This window comes from Plasmodium cynomolgi, chromosome 8, assembly GCF_000321355.1.
Source record: "Plasmodium cynomolgi strain B DNA, chromosome 8, whole genome shotgun sequence".
NCBI lineage: Eukaryota > Apicomplexa > Aconoidasida > Haemosporida > Plasmodiidae > Plasmodium > Plasmodium cynomolgi.
This window is the reverse complement of record NC_020401.1, coordinates 375,786-396,435: the sequence shown is the minus strand read 5'-3', so window position 1 is coordinate 396,435 and position 20,650 is coordinate 375,786. Positions and strand designations below refer to the sequence as shown.

Genomic DNA, 20,650 nt, shown 5'->3' with positions numbered 1-20,650 from the left:
AGTAATATTTTTTTTTTTTTTTTTTTTTTTTCCCTTTTTACAAACGCTGTAATGACCTCAGCGAGGAATTAACACGCAGCACGCAACATGCTAAGGTATCAAGTGGTTTGGCGGGGACACAAAGCAATGCCCCCACATGTGTGTTCGAGTGTACGTATGTAGTATGCGTACATAAATATCTGCGAAAGATATGCATTAAAAGCTTTTTAAAAGTTCACCAGGGGGAAAAAGCCGAGGGGGCAATTGAACACATAATTGTGTAATCATGTACACAGTTTAGGTTAAAACGTCTTCGCCATGCGGGCAGAAAATATGGGTATAATATAAACATGCTTGTTGTACGTTTACTTCAAACACGCCTATGCGCAACTTACACATGAGTCCTATGCCAAGGCGTAAGGGTGGTGGGGGCGTATAATCGGAGTACTGCTTTTCCCAAAGACCATATTGCAACGCGTTAGCTGCGCGCAGATGAAGTGGCCATAAATGCAGCGCTTTAGTTTGCGTGGCACGGTTGGGGGCAATCGCGCACGTACGTAAATAATATATACATGTATATTTATATGTACATATGCATGCTGCACAGGTAAACCGTACATGTGCACCGCTTAAAGGGAGGCATTTTTTGGAAGTCTCCCCCCATTTGCTTTCTTTTTTTTTTTTTTGGCTGAAGTGTGGCCAAGCAAAAATACTCGTCCTTTAGCCATTTTTAATTTTTTTTATTTTTTTTATTCATTCCCTTCGCCAGAAAAACGAACGAAAAAAAAAAAAAATTACCTCTTTTTAACGCATGTAAACGTGCATACATGTACGTGTACATATTCACAAATACATGCTTACGTACATATGTACGCGTAAGCGGATGCGTGAACGCGTTAATACAGCTTTGTGCGCAGGGGTATCCCTTTGGATAGGCACTTTTTATCTCTCCAACTCTACATTTTTTGTGAGGAAGTGAAGTACAAATAATGTGTGAGTGCTGAAAGAGGGGGGCTACCGCTGAACTGAAAGAGGAAGAAAATACCATCGCGCAAAGCGTAAAGATAAGCAGAATCGAAGAGATAAACAGAAACGAAGGGATAAACAGAAACGAAGGGATAAACAGAAACGAAGAGATAAAGGGAAAGTGAAAAAGCGCGCGAGCAACAGCTTAAGCGAACATCCGTGGAAATGTGAATAAAAATTTTGCGAATCGAAAGAGGCACAATAAATCGGCCCGAACTGCGTATGATAAGAGCGCATACACCATTGTGCACACGCCCGAACATTCATACATAATTGCCACACCGTGCGCATATATTTACAACTTAGCACATCCCGATTTGCGCGTAAGCACGTTGCAAAAAGTCCCACGTGGTACATTATAACCCAGGAGAAGAAGGCGCGAGCAAAAGGGGAACGCACGTGCCTTATGTTTACATCGAAGTAGAGCATATAAGTGTGTAGCCTCATATACACCGCCACCCGTATGCACATATCTGTTTAACTCTGCAAACCATGGGAAACACGCAAGGTGGAATGAACAACAACCCCTACGGATTTTTAGGTAAAAAAATATCTTTTGTGGTAACTGCGTCGATGCGAAGAGGGGACGCAGATCTGGGGATTTTACTTTGTTTGTAAAATCGCCCTGAGGGAGGAATGCTACCATAAGTGGCAGCATAGGGTTATGTGTATATCCCCACGTGTATGCATACTGTTACCTCCGCAACGCCGTGTGAGGAGAAAAATTGCACCAAAAAAAAAAAAACGCATCCCTTAAATGCCGGCAATCACGTATTTGTGTGGAAGGCACACCCGGTAATGACTTCACTTTTCTCCTCCCCCTTTAGGCAAAAAAGATGATAAGGATAAGGGAAAAGACAGGGAAAAGAAAAAGCTAGAAAGCGCACCCCCCTCACATATAGGGAAAAGAAAGAAAAAAAAAAAAGGAGTCACCGGACATTCCAAATTACCGACGGTTACCCCCAATACGAAATGCAGATTAAAACTTCTAAAGTTGGAACGAATAAAAGATTACCTACTGTTGGAAGAAGAATTTATTACAAACCAAGAGCAGATAAAAACGACAGAAGATAAAAATTATGTGAAACTAAAAATTGATGATTTGAGAGGTTCGCCAATGAGTGTTGGAACGCTGGAAGAATTGATTGACGAAAATCATGGAATTATTGCCACGTCAGTAGGACCAGAGTATTATGTAAATATACTATCGTTTGTTGATAAGGATTTATTGGAGCCAGGATGTTCAGTTCTGCTAAATAACAAAACGAACAGCGTCGTTGGGATATTGTTGGATGAAGTGGACCCATTAGTTTCTGTTATGAAAGTGGAGAAAGCTCCCCTAGAATCCTATGCCGACATTGGTGGCCTAGAATCACAAATCCAAGAAATTAAAGAAGCAGTAGAATTGCCATTAACCCATCCTGAGTTGTATGAAGATATTGGTATTAAACCACCAAAGGGAGTTATATTGTATGGCCCCCCAGGCACCGGAAAAACTCTCTTAGCCAAAGCTGTGGCCAACGAAACATCGGCAACTTTCCTAAGGGTTGTAGGTTCAGAATTAATACAGAAATATTTAGGAGATGGACCTAAGCTAGTTAGAGAAATGTTTAAGGTGGCAGAAGATCATGCACCTTCCATCGTTTTTATTGACGAAATTGATGCTGTCGGTACGAAGAGATATGAAGCGACTAGTGGAGGGGAGAGAGAAATTCAAAGAACCATGTTAGAACTACTAAACCAGTTAGATGGTTTTGATTCGAGGGGAGATGTTAAGGTCATTATGGCAACTAACCGAATTGATTCACTAGACCCGGCTTTAATTCGACCAGGAAGAATAGACAGAAAAATACAGCTACCAAATCCGGACACAAAAACGAAGAGAAGAATTTTCCAAATCCATACAAGCAAAATGACTATGTCCCCAGATGTCGATTTGGAAGAATTTGTTATGTCCAAGGATGAGTTATCCGGTGCAGATATTAAGGCCATATGTACCGAGGCAGGGTTGTTGGCTCTGCGCGAAAGAAGAATGAAAATTACGCAGGTGGACTTGCGTAAGGCAAGAGATAAAGCACTATACCAGAAAAAGGGCAACATCCCCGAGGGGTTGTACTTGTAACTTTCGAGGTGCTGGTGACACCTCTAATTAGTTATGCATTTTGCTATATATATGTACGACCCCCTACCCATTTGCTTTTGTGCAACTTGTGCGTTTATGCACGATTGAGGAGGCATCGCGAAAAGGAGTAGCATATTTTTACCACAACGGGTAAAGTTCGCAGCTCGGGGTGCATCCCCCAAGTGGCCACACATCTGCAGGGTGAAGCGAACCATACTGAGTAGTGCACTCCTTTTATGAAGTGTTATGAGTTTTTTTGTAACGCGGATGTAGTACTGTGTGCGTGTGCATCGATATGGACACATATTTACGCACATTGCGTACTCACAGATGTATTTTTTTTTTTTTTTTCCCCTAAAAAAGAATACAATACAAAATTATACCTTTACGAAAAAATGAAAAATATTTTTAAGACTAACTTTGTGAAGTTTTTATGCGCAACAAATTTGTTCATAAAAATGGGAGCACGATGAGAGAGGGGTGTGTGTGTGGGGGGTGTTGAGACGTAGGATCATCGGTGTGTACATGTGCCTACATGAACGATGAGCACATTGTTGCAAAGGGAAAGGGTTAAACACAAATTAAGCAGGTGGTATATCTCCCCTTTTATACATAACATTAATTACGTTCTTCATTCAGTATATTACCTTATTCTTGATAAATCCATCGAACAGTTTGCAGTTTTTCGATGCACAGCTGGGAACAATAAGAAGAGGCATGTTTATTTCAAGCAAGTTTGGAATTCTTGGGGCTCAACTGTGTCTTATCCGTGAGGAACTGCTTAACTTGGCTGTTCAGAAATTTTGCATGGTTCTCATTTATCAGCAGCAGTTGCCCTTCTGCACATGAAAGTAGTTGGAAGGAGGGGGGTTACGCAAGTATGAGTGTATATATTTGTATACTTAAAATATGGGTGCACGAAGGGGTCCGTTTTATGTGCCTTTAGATTTAAAACAAGTGCCCTTTTAGCATATGCACAAATCGGGGATAAGGTGCTTATGCCTTTTTTATAACTTGGTAAGAAGAAGTACAGCACGGCCAGCACAGTATCTGGGTGGAAAAGGTCCTGTGGGGGGAGGGGGAATTCAACATTTTTTTTCACGGGAATCGTGTAAAAAGAGCAACAAAGGTAGTTGTCAAGGTGGCAATTTTTTAAGTGTTGTCCTCCCAGAGAGAAGAAAAAACACCGAAACGTTTGCATAGATTCGAAGATAAGAGTGTACGCGCTTGGTATAAATTATATTATAACCATGTCACTTTTGTATTTTTTTCTCTTCACTGCGTCGTGCTGCTCCCTCAGGGCGTTTATAAATGTGTGCAAGAAGTAGTCCGCCTGCGTGGGAAATAAAAATGTTTGGCATTTTTGCACACTACATAGAGGAAGGCAAATTTGTTTTGAGGCCTTTTATCTTCTAACCAGGTGAATGTTTTCGTGGGCATAGAATACCAAGGTGTAGCAAATTCTGTTAAGGGGGTAGAGAGATTAAGCGACTTTGAGTAGGGAGTGGCTATTCCGCATGGGGGGTGATACCCCCCTTCGAATGATAAGCCAATTGGACGCCGTACTTGTTCAAAACTTTCCACAGAACGTTAATCCTATTTTTGAAAAGGGAGGGATCGACAATTCGGAAGAAACCTTCACCGTTTATTTTTCCTTCGTCATTGTTATTCCTGTAGGAAATCAAAAAGGTGTGCACATGTGGTGGCATGAGGGCGTTCACTTGTTGCACTTTACAGTTCTTGATTTTTCCAACTTTTTTTCTTTCCTACTTTGAGAGGAACGTGCCCAGCAAATCCAAATACTTCTCCCTGTGATTCTTGATCGTATTATCAGTTTTCACTTTTTCATTTTCATAGTAAGTTATTTCTTCAAGGACTCTTTTAATAATGGTCTAAAAGGGTGTTTGTGCAATTTGGCAGATATTTGTGTGTATCGAAATTGTAGCTTTGGGAGGGTCCCAACTATTAGGACCTTCTTGCAGTTTCATACTCGTTGTCTAATGCAGTCGTGTTTTCCTTTTTCTTCTTCCTCCTTCTCCTTCTCCTCCTCCTCCTCCTCCTCCTCCGCAATTTTCTCCTCCCCGTAGTAATAGCTGAAATAGTATTTCTCGTGGCATTCGGACGAGTGGATTATTATTCCATACACCATTTTGGGGTTATAAAGGGGTGTATGGAAAAGAAAAAATTCCTCAGGGGAGGGGGGATAATGCGAGTTGCCACGTGGAGCGCAATCACATGGTGAACAATCACATGGTGAACAATCACATGGCGAACAATCACATGGCGAACAATCACACAGCGAACAAGCAGAGGGATTTGTTAAGCGCACATTGGGGCATCATACCTCTCATTAGGGTAAAATGCAAAAAGGGGTACTCCCGCGGGGGTGGTGGCTACACCTTATTTACACGTGCAAAAAAAGGGGAAAAAAAAAACGTGCATATAAATATATGTATATTTATACTTCCCTGCATGTGTACCCCCTTGGGGGTTTTCGATATGGCAATTTTCTAGGAGCATCACCGAAGGGGCATTTTTTCTTGTTTTTTCCCTCTCATTCTTTACAGCTTCGCTAAATGGCAGCTAGCGCTATTTACCCAAGTTCCATTTTAGAAGCGCTGGTCAGGTCCCCAAGAGTTGTTCCCATCTCCTCGCTTTACCCTCGTGCGTGTATGTACCATTTTGCAAGTGTGGCAAGCCAGTAATATGTAATATATACTCGTATGTATACCACCTGTTGTGCGGTTTCCCCCCTTCTGTTGACACGAAGGAGGGAGTCCTCAGAAGATATGCATTACGAAGGGCGAGCGTATTTTACGTTCCTATGAGCCAATGTAAAGGCGCCTAGTTTTACCCCCCTAGGATCTTCAACCAGTAAACGGAAAAAGTTGAAGAAAAGGATTTTTTTGCATTTCCCTTATGCACACCCAAAGGAAGCACAATTTTACCGTTTCTAAATGAGCCAGGTATTATTCCCCCCTCATGTTTCACTGTATGGTATTAGAGCAATAGACTGGTCATTTTGTAAAAATCAAAATAAAAATTTTCAAAGTTGACGTTGAGTGATTGGTCCTTCTGTACGGTAAGGGAAGGATGCTTCTACGGAGAGTACAGTAAAGGGCAGGAAAAAGGGAAGCGTTACGAACAAGAGGGGCGAAATCGTTGGGAGAGGGGTATCTAACCTGCATGCTCAACTGCATACGTGTGTGTAGGGTTGAATGTTAATTAGCCACAAACGGGTTAGTTTTAAGAACAGAGGGGTAGATTGCACAGCGGTGGGGTCATCCACAGAGAAGTATTCCTATTTTGAGACGCCCTGACTGGGGTGAATAAATGAACGCAGATCCGCCAACGCGCAGGGACACACAGCGTCACTCGTACTGTTACTCGCACCGCCACCCGCATCGCCACCCGCACCACCACACTCTTGCGAGCTTGAACGGCGAGGTAGCCATATATTATGACCATTAAAGGATTCGTCCAATTTGTGAACAAGAAAATCCCGAGTACCATAAAAAAAATAGATGACATAAAAAGCTTCACAGGAAAAAAGTTTATAATCGATGGCACCTTCTTTATATACAAATTTATGTACGTAGCATGGAAGCATGTAATTAATGACAAAAATCGTGAGAAGAGATATAAAGCCAATGACTTGACGACACACATTCTGGTCAGACAGTACATGATTAAAAAAAGCATCGAGTTGCTGAAAAATCAACATGAGTATTTTAAGTCCTTAAAAATTAACACGCTTTATATTATTGAAGACATCGGGGCCAGGTATGAATTGCAGCCTCTGGATTATAAATGTAAGAAGCATGTGTGGAAAGAGAGAGATTCTCTGAGGAAGAAGAAAAACCTCTTTGACATTTTGAACGTAGACGCATCCAAGGGAGGGGGAACGAGGAGTGGGTGTTCACCAAGTGGGTGTCCACCAAGTGGGGACTCTCCGAGTGGGTGTTCACCAAGTGGGTGTCCACCATGTGGGGACTCTCCGAGTGGGTGTTCACCAAGTGGGTGTCCACCATGTGGGGACTCTCCGAGTGCACATTGTGCAAGCAGTGCGAAGGGAAGCGGCGAGATAGGCCCAAGCGAAAACGCAAACCCCAATGTGAATCCCCCTAACAGCGCGAACAAACACTTTGGGGAAAACAAGAGCGCCATCAGCAGCATGAGCGAAGGCAAAAGCCAGAAGAAATGCAAAATGGAAATCGTTGTGGACGAAGATGGTATTCACGATTTGTTTAAAAAAAATATTTTTATAAAAATCAACTCCAAAACGGCCAACGATATTTATAACTATTTGTCCCTGGAGAAAATACCAATCTTTATAACAAAAAATGATGCAGAGAAAGAATGCGCAATTCAGTGCTCGCACGAAAAAGACATTGTCGTGTCAGACGATATGGATGCATTGGCATTTGGAGCACCCAACTTAATACGCTTCATTATGAATAAAAAGAAAAGACATATAATAAACAAAGATGAACTGCTGAATGAGTTAAACATAAACTATGAACAGTTCATCGATTTTTGCATCCTTTCAGGGTGCGACTACAGCGCTAAAATACCGGGCATTGGGCCGGTGAAGGCGCACAAAATTATTAAGAAGTACAAAACGATAGAGACCTTTTTGGAGTCCAGTGCTTTTAACAAGTATAAAAATTCCAAGCTGTTCGACCAGAAACTAAATGGCATATCCATGTCGCTTAACGACTACATTGTTAACGAGTTTACATACGAACAGGCACGCAAGGTATTTTTCAACTCTTATTGAAGGTGTCCCGCGCGGAGAAAAAAAATTGGCTACTTGGTCATAAACTTTTTCACCCGTTGCAATTTTAAAAAAAAAAATAAAACCATTTAAACATATTTGAATGCAGATACTGCACCACCAGCCATTTTTAAAAACTTCAAATTGTCATAACGGCACTCTCATTTTTAACAACTTCATCGTCGCTGGTTGTCCTTTTTTTTTTTTTTTGCACATGCTTATTGCGATTTTAGGAAAAATCTTCTCTGCATCGTAGTGAAGCACACTTTTACGCTTCTCATGTTTAGGTTATCTTGCTCGGGGATTTCCTTCCCTCGTCTTTCGCGTTTTCCCTATGGGGATTTCCACGTAATTATATTGCACTTCCCCTTCCGCGCCAACATAGGTGCAAGGGAAAATACCTTCTACCAGGTGCTTCAAGCAGAAGCTGTGTACGGAAATCTCCCCTATGGGTGGTCTCCCCATGAGCAGTACCCCACGCGAAGGACGCAGATACTTATGCACACACATTTCTTTTATTCGCTAAACGCGAAACGGGGTTCTGTTTTAACAAGTTAAACGAGTGGACACGAATTGGCAAGTGTACACGTACACAAGGGTGAGCGTGTAGGGTTCGGGGGAATATCAAAATCAAAGGCAAAGTGAAGGAATAATCAAAGGCAAAAGCAGGAATGAAAGGTGACAACGAAAAACAACAAGTTTCATTTTGTTAAAAAAAAAAAATGCACAGACACTCGCATGGACACCTGCCCGCACAGCAGAGCAGACCCGAACTAGCCGTGCAGGCATCAATTCATCTCGCCTTCACAACTATTTAGACGTATGTTCATAAGGCTGGTCAGATTTACGAAGGCGAATGTTAAACCAATTGAGGATGGACTTAAAAATGGGCGCTCTTTCGGGGCCAAACGAGAATTAAAAAAAAGGGAGCACGCAAAAGTGGCACAAAAATGGCACAAAAATGGCATAAAAATGGCACAAAAATGGCACACAAAAATGGCACGCAAAAATGGCACACAAAAATGGCACGCAAAAAAAGGAACGAAAAAAGAGCCACAACACAAAGCAGCACGCGGGGAGCGGCAAAAACTTAAAAATTGAAAACTTTAAATTAAAAAAAAGGGGAAATATATATATGATAAATAAAAGTCGAAGCGTGGGCCACAAATGAGCAGAAACCCTTGCGCAGGCACCTCCTCCCCTCTTCATTCACTCTCTGCGTGCTATTCGAAGGTTCCCCTCGCAGGGGAGAAGCATCAGCTGTTCAGGCAGGTGTTGCAGTACCAGTCATTTTCCATATCGGGGGGATTGTCAATGGAATACTTGCAGCAGATCCAGTGATACCATTTTTGACATTTGTCACATCCAATCCAATTTAGTCCATCCGCTGGGGAACCGTCACTCAGTTCTTCATAGAAGCATTTGCACACTGGGCAGTAAATTTGTTCCTCCTTTATGAGTTCGTCATTTTGTGTATGTGGTTTTTCTTCCTTTAGTTCATTTTGGTTCATTTTCATCAATTCCTTTTTGGTACCTTTTGCTTTTTCCACGGAATGTTTGTCCTTACTGACGATAAGCTCGTTGAGATGGTATGCCGTACTGTTCATATTGACATCAAACTGGGAAGCAGCACTTGGGTTCTGCGTACGGCTGCTGTTCATCTGTGTTGAGTTTATTAGCTCACTGGGTGCACTTAACATGTTGCTGGTAATATTTGGTTTTTCAAAATTGTTTTCATTGTTTCCGTTTTTATTTTTTCGATATTTCCTTCTTTTTCTTCCATCCGCTTTGCTATTCATATCTAGGTTGACACTCAACGGACTGCCATCATTGAGAAAATTCTTCTTTGCCACTTCGTCATTCGGCTGTAGCAGATATTTCTTTCTCTTTCGTTCTAATTGGTTATACTTATCACTTTTTCCCGAAAGAACCCCCTGTGAATTGCTTTTCACAATTCCAAGATTGGTCAAGTGTCCAGCGTTTTTCATGTTCTCACATTTGGCATCGAAAAAGGGATAGGTGTTATTGGGGATCATGTTGGTACCATTGTAATACGGCATCATCATCATGCTTTGGTTCGGAGAGAACTTTCTCGCTTGATGAATAAAGCTATTGCTCACTATGTTATTAATTTGGGAACATGCCCTGGAGTTAAAAAAGGAAACATTTTGAAATGACCGAAGTTCTTCTGTTTCATTTTCGGATAACACTGAGACTGCGCTTTCTGTTGCATTGTCGTCAACAAATGAGGGGTCGTTTTTGAATCTTCCATTGTTACTAGCGATAGCAAAAGGATTTTTTGCACCATCTGATTCTATCTGCAGTGCGTTACGTTTATCTTGTGGTAAGTTAGTACTATCTGTTGCTCCTTTTTTTCCCATGATGCGATCAGGAATGTGGTTCGTTCCATGTCGTGCATCCTCTACTTGCATGTTCTTCTGAGCATGGGATGGGTTTCTACTGTGGTGTTCAATTAGGAATTTCAAATCTTTGTGAAAAAATGTTTCGCTGTTGTTGTCATGATTACCACCTGTGTTGTCCTCATTGTGGAAGATCCCCGCCGCAACTTGCTCCTCATCGAGGTCGTGACCTAGACCCGTTTTCTTCTTGTGGCTTTTTTTAATATCATTCGACAAGAGATGGGTAGCTTTCCTCAAAACGTTCAGTTGCGTCCTTTCGAAAATGGTATTGATGCACGGATTTTCCTCTACCTTGATTGGCTTCATCAAATGGTTAACGCAGTTCTTATTTAGTTGCTTAAAAATGTAGGTGCCCATTATGAAATTATACAAATGGTTAAAGGGGTGGTCGAGAAAATTCTCAAAAAAGAACAGCTTATTTGTGTTGATAAAATTTGCTAGTGTGTTTTTTTTACATGATTGGAAGGTGTGCTTAAAACAATAGGCCTTCTTAGGATTGTAAATATCAACGCGACCAAAAAAATTGTCCATTTTGCACCCTAACAGAATTCCACAAGAAATATGAAAGGACATGTCACAGTCTGTGTTACTGCACGTGATAACTATTCCATGCTTAATTCTACAGTAACTACAAACCTTTTTAATTGCCCCCGGTTTCGTTTCGTTCATGTTATTTTTTTTGCAATAGGCTGTATTAACATATTCTAAGCATTTGGGATGCACAAATAGTAGTTCCTTTTTGGCCTTATCTTCAAAGCAGTTTAAGAATCCATCTAATCTGGGGCAGTACGTACAGAAGCCTATTTTTTTTTTTACTTGAAAATATTGGCACCTCGGACACACAAAATCGGCATCGTTGTCCTTCCTTTTGGCTACATCGTGCGTGTGTTCTTTTGCCTGCTCAATTTTTGACGATAAGCGTTGGTCCGCAAGTTTACTATCATTAGATTTTCTCCTCTCCTGGGGTTCGTCCCCATTTTGTGCAGCCTCCTCCCCCTCGTCACCAGCAGCATCAGCGGTATCAGCAGCATCAGCGGCATCAGCAGCATCGGCAGCATCAGCAGCGTCAGCAGCATCAGCAGCGTCAGCAGCATCAGCGGCATCAGCGGCATTAGCAGCGTCAGCACCAACTGCCTCCGCCTCAACACCTACATCGATGGAACCATTTTTACTTCCATTTTGTTTCTCCACAGATTGGGGCCCCTCCGACGTGTCAACGGCCAATTTATCCGTGTCAACGACAATAACCGATTCTCCCAGTTTTTTTTCACTATTTTCATCCGTTGCTGCCACGTTGTCATTATAATTTGTCGTGTCATCCGTGTGCGGTTTATGCTTGTTTTTGCTTGGTCTTCCGACTTTGTTGGAGCGCGTAGGGTTTCTAACGCGTTCTCTCCCTTTCACAACTGCATGGCTGGGCGGCTTACATTTCACTCCCTCGTTTAGGTAATTCTTAATAATGTCGATGTTCATTCTGTGGCAGCAGAAGTAGCAAATGAACACATTACACAAGGAGCATTTCTTCAGTACACTGAGAGAGCCCAATCTGCGCTCCTTTTTATTCTCCAGATGTTCCCTCAGGTTGGATCCGTAAGTGGTGTAGTTGCTATTTTCGTGGCTGTTGTTTCCACCCATTGTACCTCTAACAGTGGAGCTAACCTGGTCACCATTCCCAGTGATGTTACTATTTCCTTCTTCCAGAGCGCACGTGTCTCCCCTGCTTCCGGACTTCTTCTCATCCCTCCCCTTCTGTGAGTAATTCGACTTGGATAAGCACACACTGCACAACATTAAATTTTTATTATTCAACAAGGACAGAAAATGAAGGAAAAAGGAAAAAAAAGAATCGTCATCCTGATAATTCGCAATATTGATGTGATATTTCTCCAGGATAAGCTCCGATAGCCTCCTCAATTGAAAATCATTAAAATGAGGATACAGTAATAAAATATTTTCAAAGTTCTTTAACTTTTTATACTTATCACTCAGTATGGCACTGTTCAATTCTTGTAAATCCTTTTGCATGTACAAGAAATCATGTGTCAGTAATTTCAGGAGAGAATCTTCATCCAGCATGTTTTCGTTGTAGATATTTTTGAAGCTGCTTATGCTTATAATGTTGTTGCACTTTGTGCTGCTAATTTTATTTATCGTTTCTAGGTCGAATATATCGATGGCCGTGTTCTTCGTTCGGTTCTTCTGCTCCAGCTCCAAAAACATCTTTCCCTGTTCCTCATCCGCATCGGGCGCGGTTGCGATGGCGGTGGCGGAGGTATCCGTTGCGAAGGTATCCGTTGCAAGCGACGTACTGGTTCGTTCATTATCCACTCTGGTCGCCTCCACCTCGGGGACGGTGGTCCTCCTTTTCACCCTGCCTGAATCCGACAAGGCACTCATCATATCGTTGCGCTCCTTGGACAAATGCTGATCAAACGCCTGGTACAAATCATTAAAATCGTCGATAACGCCTATATTAGACTGCAAATTCTGGCTATACTTATCATAGTTAAAGTAAACAAATTTCTCAAAAATGGAGAGAGATGATAAGGATAACAAATTGAATAATTTCATGTCACTAATTTTGAGGTAGGATTGTAAAATGTATGCGTCAAACACTTTGGACATATTTACTTTGTCTTCCAATTTATTTTTATTAAATTCTTTTTCGCGAAGGATTTGATATTTCCTTAAAATTTCTGTCGGCGCTTTTCTCTGTGAATGGTTGGAGCAAAACAGAACTAGCTTGTTAGATTCGTTCAATTCGATGAGATACTTATTGGACGAAGTGGCACAAGATATGTGATAGTACTTACAGCATTCGGCAATGTTACACTTAATTATTCCCGTGTTGTTGGTCCTCAAGCATAGGGAGCATTTATACTTGGTCTTATCCCTACTGCTAATTTCAATTTTGTCATTAATTACGCAGTTGCTTATTAGTGCGCAACGAATGTGACACCACTGGTTTTTCTTTTTGGTTCTCTTGATAGGACCTCCCCCCAAGTAGAAGGAATCAAATTCGCAAATGCAGCAGGTGGGGATTTTAAAAATGAAGGAGAAGTTCTTGCTGTAGTTATATTTCAACAATAGGTTATTCTCATCCGAGTCGTTTTCATAAAAGGGGAAATTGCGATTGATAAAGTGGGACAAATCAGCATTCGTTTCGCTAAAATACCTTTGTGCAACAAGTGTTTTTTCTTTTAGACTCATTTTTATATCCACGTCGTTGCTATCTTCTTGGCGACGGAACTCGGGCTGGCTCATTCCTTGGTTGCTATTCTGATGCGCATACTGATTTGCGTCACAGTCCGTTTCGCTCTTAACATGGCTACTATGATTAACCGGGTACAAATTAAGGTTACAGCTGGGGCTGCTCTGAAGACCATTATTAAGACTCAAAGTGCTATGCGTGGCTTCTAAATTGTTGTCCTCATTTTTACTGTTGTTTTTATTATTCATACTAAGCAACTTAATTTTGTTCAATTTTGTGCTTCCCAGAGGTCTCCCTCTTTTTCTCACAACCACATTTGTATTAGCATCATTCGTGTTGCTACTCTTCTTGTTGGCATTCCCCTTTTTAGCTCTCAATCTATTTCTCCTCTTTAATTCTCTTTTCGATATTTTACTATGATGCGAATTTCTATCCTTCCTTCTCCTATCTCCCTTTCCATCCTTTTCCTTTTCTTTTTCATTTTCCTTTGAATCATCTGCATCACTTTCTTCCAAGTTTTCGTTTATAAGGAACGGTTCCTGTCGGAACATTTTAAGATGTTCAGGATTTAGTGCATTCACCTGGGAGGTGTGCATTGCCTGCTCATAGCCAATCAGGTGACCACTGCTGATACTACTATTAGGTTTACCTTCTTCTGTCTCCGCTCCCTGGAGAACGGCTTTATTCACAATAATGCAATTGAAAAATATTTTGTACTTATACAAATGGGTATTCTTCAAAATGACTTTCTCGAAAAAGTCATGCGAGTCCTTAATGTCGGTATTGTACTTCTCCTTATAATTGGAAACATCCCTGTCGATATCGAACAGCAGCAAAATTGATTTATGCTTATAAATCTCACTGATGGGATTGTTCTTATTTATGGTGATTTCCTGTGGGGGGTTGTATTCCTTCAATTCGTTCTTTATATCTAGGGAGGAGTTACCAAATTCATCACAAGATCTGGATAAGTATTCAATTTCTTTTTTTTTCCTTGGACCACTTAAATTTCTGATAATTTTAAAAGCGGTGGAATCTTCGATGAACAAAATTTGATTCCTTAGGTAGGAGCATAATGGGCAGATCCATTGTTCGTCCTCCGGGTTTTTTGCACTCTCTTGGTTGGCATTATTTTCTGCACTTCCACTTGTGGCTGCAAGATTTGTGCCGTTCATCATGTAGGATGGGTTGGGGGTGGTTATCTCTCCCCTTTCCAAAAGGTTGCTCTGCTTATTTTGCAACTCATTTTTTGTGTTACTCCTTAGGAGATCTTTCAAAATGGGTGCCTCGTCCTGCTCTTCATTTTTTAGCGAATCCATTTTTTCGATCTTCACATTAGTGCTACCTTCCCCTGCGGATGTTGGGTTCGAATTTTTATTTACTTCTCCACTGGGGCCGTCTCCTTCGTTCATTGCTTCGCGAGATGGCTGGCTTGTACCCTCCACTTTGAGTCCATTCCCGTGTTGGTCGCTGCACGAAGGGGCTTTCATTTCGACATGGTGGCTAACCTCATTTTTGTCATCTTCACCTTTCGCTTCACCTTTTTCACAATCTGCCCCGACTTCGCCACATCTCGAGGCAGTAAAAATACTAACGGGAGAATTAAAATTGATGTAACAATCCGAAAGAAGCGACTTTATTATGTTAAGGTTAACCTTCTTGGGTTCGCTTTTCTTACTCGCACTGTTGGCAGCCCAAACGGATTCGTTTTGCTTACCAGTTGGCCCCTCCGATTCGTTCTTGTCCGAATTCTGTGAGCTTCTCTTAACAATGTTATAATTTTTAATATTCCTGGAGCCGGTGCAAAATGAGTGCATGGGCGTGTAACAACAGTCGCAGAAAACTATCGGGTTATCTTCCCAATCCTCTCCCAAACTGCAAATGTTGCATAGGGCCTTTTCAGTCCAGTTATTTGGTAACTGCGAGCTGTTGCTAATTAATATTCTTAACTTTAGCAAATCTACAATCTGCTTGGATAGCGTATACGTATGTTTCGTATTGAGCTTATTTTTTAAATACTCATTGATGTAGAAGTTGATCATTTTGTCCTCAATGGAGTACCAGTACTTGTACGGCTTCTTCTTTTCGTTCTTTATGCTATCAAGCAGCTTGGTCAGGATTTTCCTCTGCTCCTTTATGTTGTGCACGTACCGGGAAAAGAGCACGCATATTTCCTTATTAATGTTTTTCATGTTTTTCGCATCGATCGCACTTTTCGCGTCGATCGCGTTTTTTACGTTCTTCTCATTGGTGTAGTTGACGACTGCGCTTCCACTGTTCTCCCCCGGCAAGAGAATTCCTGCGTCGTTGCTGCTTGCTTCCACTGCAAATTCTGAGGCACCCCCATTGTGCAGTTCACCAAGTGGAGAGTTGTTATCACTGGAGATACACCGTGCAGCTCTGTCCTGGTCATTCTTGTAATTCCGCTTCAATCCAGAGGAGGAAGAAATACTCGGCTTCATTTCGCCCAGCCCTGAGGTACTCCTCTTAACTAGTTTCTTCTTCCGATTTTTTAATTTATTAAAATTTATACAATAAGCACGTGCCTTCTTCGTCATAGAATTGCTGTTGTTGTAGTTCACATTCAAAATATTCTTTCGATATTTATCCAGATTTATATTTGTTAATATAAACTCAAAGTAAATATTCGATTTGTATTGATTTCTTTGCAGCGAAAAAATGGAACTATTAAAAGGCACAGTGGCTTTATTCGGAATGGAGAATTTAAACTTCCTCAGAAACTGAAATTTGTAGTACTTATTTTGCTTCTTCAATAGTAATTTTTTTCTATAGGGGGATTTCCTCTGATTTTCACGGTAAACACTTTGGTTCTTTTTCTTTTGGGATCCTTTCGAATTGTTATTCTGACCTCGGCATGTGTTATTGGATGGAAGATCTTCCCGGTTAGTCTCTCCATGGTCTACTTGATTGCTCACTGGGCAAGAGGCTCCTCCCTCATTGGGCAACGGCTCCTGCGATTCCTTGCTCTCGCTCATGTTACTAGGAGGGCAAATATTTAACGATTCTTCCATTTGGCTATTAACCGCATGGCTATGCTTATCCTCATTGGTGTCGCTTAAAAGGTTAGTTTTTCCAACCTCTATTTTTTCACTTTGTATATATGACTGTTTTCTTTCACCTTTTATATCTTCTACTTCTCCCCGTTTTGGTACTGAAAGAGCCTCCCATTGTGCTTCGGCATCTGTGTTCTCTTCCACAGCCTGCTCACTGAGGGAAAGCTGCTTCTGCTGCTCCTCCCTCACGTCGCTGCCCGAATGCTCTATCTGCGCCTGTTCCGATTTACTGGACTCCTCCTTTGCTTCACTACTATCCACATTATTTGCAGATTCGTCATCCTTATTTTCGTTGTGCACCTTCTTTAACTCGGCGTCGGTCAGTTCTAAGCTGTTGGTGTTATTATCAAATTTGTATTTTTCCTTCTCTAAGTTATCCAAACTTTTGTTCACAACTTCATCTTCAATTTTGTCCGGATCATTTGCCTTTTCCTTTAGTTTCATCGTTAAAGAGGCACCATCATCTGTAATGTTTTTTTTTTTTTTTTTTTTTTTTTCTTCTTTTTCAATTTTCCACTGGGGTCATTACGTACTGATAGCCGTTTTTTCCTTTTCCTAATTCTCCTGCATGCTATCTTCTTATTGACATTCTTGATGTGAATGTATTTTGACTTAGCATTGGTCAGCTTCAAATTTTTTACCTTATAAAGTAAATTTTTCTTTTTTTGCCTTTCCCAGTATGGCAAAATATTGCCCAGAATAATTGGCAAGGATGCATAATTCTTCAATTCATCCAAAATGCTGTTGTAACATTTTTCCTTATCTTGCACGGACATTTTAGGGTTCAGTATGTTCCTTCTATCGCCAAAAGTAATTTCGGTAAGCAATTTGGCTAGCGCTTCCTTCTCGTGTAGGTCCTCTTCCTCCTTAGACGGTTGTTCTTCCTTACCTCCGTTTCCATGCACACCGCTGTTTCGCTTCACAAAGGCTTTCTCCCCACCGTTGCTCTTTTCTGCATCTCCGTGGTTCTCACCATCCGCGTCGATCTTTTCGCTAAAGTCGTAATTCTTGGGAATATAAATCGAGATGTGGAGTCCGTTGGGCACAGGTTTGTTCTGAATATAGGGCAGCCTACCAACTCCATCGTATTTCTTATTCAAAAAGGGGTTAAAGAAGTTGGAGTCCTGCTTGTTCGTTCTACTGGATCTGGAGAGAGTCGTCCCCTTTTCCATCTGCGACTTGGAATGTTCATAGTTTTCGATATTTTTTTTCAACTTCGTTTCACTCCCCTTTTTGGAGGAAACTTTTGCACTTTTAGATTTAAGCGATTGGTCGTAAGGATCTCCCATGTTACCTTCACCCCTATGTGACATCATCACATTTTCGTAATTCATCAAATCAGCTTGATGGTAAAACCCTTTACCATACATTGGAGGAGGGGGGCCCATAAACTGTTTACCACACAACACGTCATTTTTGTAAGAACCAATTCCGTTGTTTAAATTGAGTTGGCTATTCGAAAAGGGATAATTCTGCGTCGGAAATTTATTGTTTCCCTGCTTGTCAAAGAACATCGGGGAGTGTTCATCAATTCCATGACTCATACGACTGTTCATGTGGAGATGCTCAAAATTTATTATGCTTTTATTATTTTGCGTGTTTCCAAAATTGGGAAGATTTCTGGCCCCCAATTTTTCGGTGTAACTCCGATTACCGTTGCTCACATTAGTACCAGATTTTTCCCCATTCTTACCCCCACTGTAGCTGTCGCCTTGAGGGCCATTGAGCCCTGCTCCCTTGTTCGCAGGATTAAATATACCACGAGTCATATCGGAAAGTGCACAAGGGAACATGTTCATTTCTTCACTCATCTTGTTGTCGAATTGGCTATTCATCAGTAAAAAGTTGTTATTTTGCATGGGCATGTTCACACTCATGTTCATTCCCCCACCAACACCCACACCGTTCATTTTGTGGAGCGAGTTGTTGTTACCAAAGCAGTTATTAAAGAATGGATAGTTGTTAGGGAAAGCCTCAAATTTTTGGATGTTATTCATGTTGTTGAAATTTTCGAGTCGGTTCTGGCCGGTTGGATTATCCAAATGATTCCTCCCGCCGTTGTTGCCCCGTATTTTCGTCGAGTCAAAATTGGCACCGGTCAAATTCTCCCCCAAATGGTTCGCCATGCTTGGGTTAGATAAGTTACAGCCCTTCGTGTGGTTAGCTAGTTCGTTGTTACATCCTGTGTTCGCATTTTCTGCGTTAAAGGGGTGGAGGACGTTGCTGTTTGGAAGGCTTGCCTTGTTTGCTTCGCTCAATTTGTTACCCATTAAATTATTCGAGTCATTTCTGCCATTCGGGAGAAGACTCGCATTTGTGCTTCCAATTCCTGGATTAACGTGCACGTTCGTGTCATTATGGTGCTCTTTATTTTTTGCACCGTTATTCGCGTCCTCTGCCAGTTTGCCAACTTTCCGATCGTTAATTGTCGACACGACATCTGTAATTGGGGATGCGCTGCTTGGAGTCGAGCCAGCATCTACTTCCCCCACCCCCTTCCCCATCTTCTTAAATTCTGACATCACACCTGATTCCCTGGAGGTATTTTTAAACTGGGCGTAATTGGACAAGTGGCCACTTCCATTGTTGTTTACGCCATGACTAACACTGCTATCGACTATATTCACAAAGGGAGTGTTCGCATTCCTTACGCTCAAATGGTGAGTAGCACCCAAGGGTGGGGAAACCATGTAGCCCAAATTCTCTACATTGTGCGGATGGCCATTTCTGAAATTCTCCTGAATGTCAAGCATGTGGCCATTTCCAAGGAGGGTAGGAGGACCTGGCATGGGGAGTGCCCTCATGAAGAAATTGTTTTCCTTGAAATTACTCGCGTGAATATGGCTCAAATTTCTGCCCATACTGAAGGGGAAACCACCAGGATGACCATTCCTCAAGTTCTGATGATGCAAAGTATTCAATAAGAATTCATTTCTCGCCATTGGCATAAATTCGATAATGCTTTTTCTTTCTTCACATGATGTGAAATTTTCAAGATTGGTAATTTTTTTATCAATGTCGTACGCGTAACTTTTTGGATTAAAGCCTAAAATGTTTTCCTCCTTTTTTATTTCATTTACAATATCCACAAAGGGGATAAGTGCTTGGTTATTTTCGTTCCCCTTTTCATCCTGTTCGTTTTTAAAAATCAGATTTTTATTTTGAGAAATGTAATCGGTAATGTTGGACGTGTCATTATTTCTTTCACTTGGATTTAATTTTATTTTTACTGAACTGGTGTAACAGTTAATATTTTGGAAAATTTTTTTATTAATTTTTTTGTTTTTTATTTTATTACATATGTAATCTGTGCATTTGATGTGGTCCTCAAAGGCAGAAATTAATCTCTTGTCAAAATTGGAGAAGTACTGATTGTCGATGTTAGTCCAGAATTGATGTTCGTCTACATTTTCATTTTTTATGTTCCCTTCTCTCAGTGCGTTCATCACATCGTTGTTTCTCCTTCCATTAGTTCTTCCCCTATCCATTATAAATGTGCATAACACGGGACGGGGTGACGTAGGCTTGAGCAAGTCGGCAAGGTTTGCATGCGCGTCGACGAGGTGCTTCGCGAGTTGCTTCGCAAGTTGCTTGGCGTGCTACTCCGCGAGCTACTCTGCTTGCTACCCCGCGTGCTACTCTGCTTGCTACTCTACGTGCTACTCCGTGTGCCACTTCCTGCGCTTCTGCCGCCTGCCGTGGACGTTACCCCGTGATACCCAAACGTGAGCATACGTAAGGGCACATGCGCGTTTGCCTACATTCGTGCGTACACGTGAACAGTCATACGTGCTTGCACAGACCAGCTGCTATGAGTGTTGTCGTGCCAAAGGTGATCGCGGTGCGTGTGCTCTATTCAAATGCAACTACGCATGCGCAGTCCTCGACGCGAAGCTACCAAATGTAACTGCCACAGGTACAAGCGCAAACGCAACTCCTATCGCGCATTTATATACACTCACATGTATACAATGCAAAAAAAAAAAAAACGGGGAAATACAAAAAGAGTTCACAAGAAATGTGCTACTATGGAGATACGTT

At 41.5% G+C, this 20,650-nt stretch overlaps 4 protein-coding genes across 4 annotated transcripts; 2 read left to right on the top strand and 2 right to left on the bottom strand.

Annotated features, from left to right (window-relative positions):
* Nucleotides 1–1,428: 1,428 nt before the first annotated feature.
* On the top strand, nt 1,429–3,127 carry PCYB_081770 (26S proteasome regulatory subunit 4; the record flags this gene model as incomplete). Its single annotated transcript, XM_004221915.1, has 2 exons — nt 1,429–1,546; nt 1,833–3,127. Exons 1-2 carry the CDS (start codon nt 1,498–1,500, stop codon nt 3,125–3,127), a joined length of 1,344 nt encoding a protein of 447 aa, XP_004221963.1. The 5' UTR covers nt 1,429–1,497.
* A 726-nt stretch (nt 3,128–3,853) lies between these two features.
* Nucleotides 3,854–5,276, bottom strand: PCYB_081760 (hypothetical protein; the record flags this gene model as incomplete). The annotated part of the gene is made up of 7 exons (XM_004221914.1): nt 3,854–3,966; nt 4,142–4,193; nt 4,377–4,460; nt 4,545–4,590; nt 4,694–4,836; nt 4,894–5,019; nt 5,118–5,276. The coding sequence occupies 2 exons, from the start codon at nt 5,274–5,276 to the stop codon at nt 4,894–4,896; spliced, it is 285 nt and encodes a 94-aa protein (XP_004221962.1). The 3' UTR covers nt 3,854–3,966; nt 4,142–4,193; nt 4,377–4,460; nt 4,545–4,590; nt 4,694–4,836.
* A 1,324-nt stretch (nt 5,277–6,600) lies between these two features.
* On the top strand, nt 6,601–7,905 carry PCYB_081750 (endonuclease; the record flags this gene model as incomplete). Its single annotated transcript, XM_004221913.1, has 1 exon — nt 6,601–7,905. A coding segment is annotated over one exon (1,302 nt), but the record flags the coding sequence as incomplete, so codon positions are not given.
* Nucleotides 7,906–9,160: 1,255 nt separating this feature from the next.
* Nucleotides 9,161–20,097, bottom strand: PCYB_081740 (hypothetical protein; the record flags this gene model as incomplete). Its single annotated transcript, XM_004221912.1, has 2 exons — nt 9,161–17,041; nt 17,143–20,097. 2 exons carry the CDS (start codon nt 20,095–20,097, stop codon nt 9,161–9,163), a joined length of 10,836 nt encoding a protein of 3,611 aa, XP_004221960.1.
* Nucleotides 20,098–20,650: the final 553 nt, after the last annotated feature.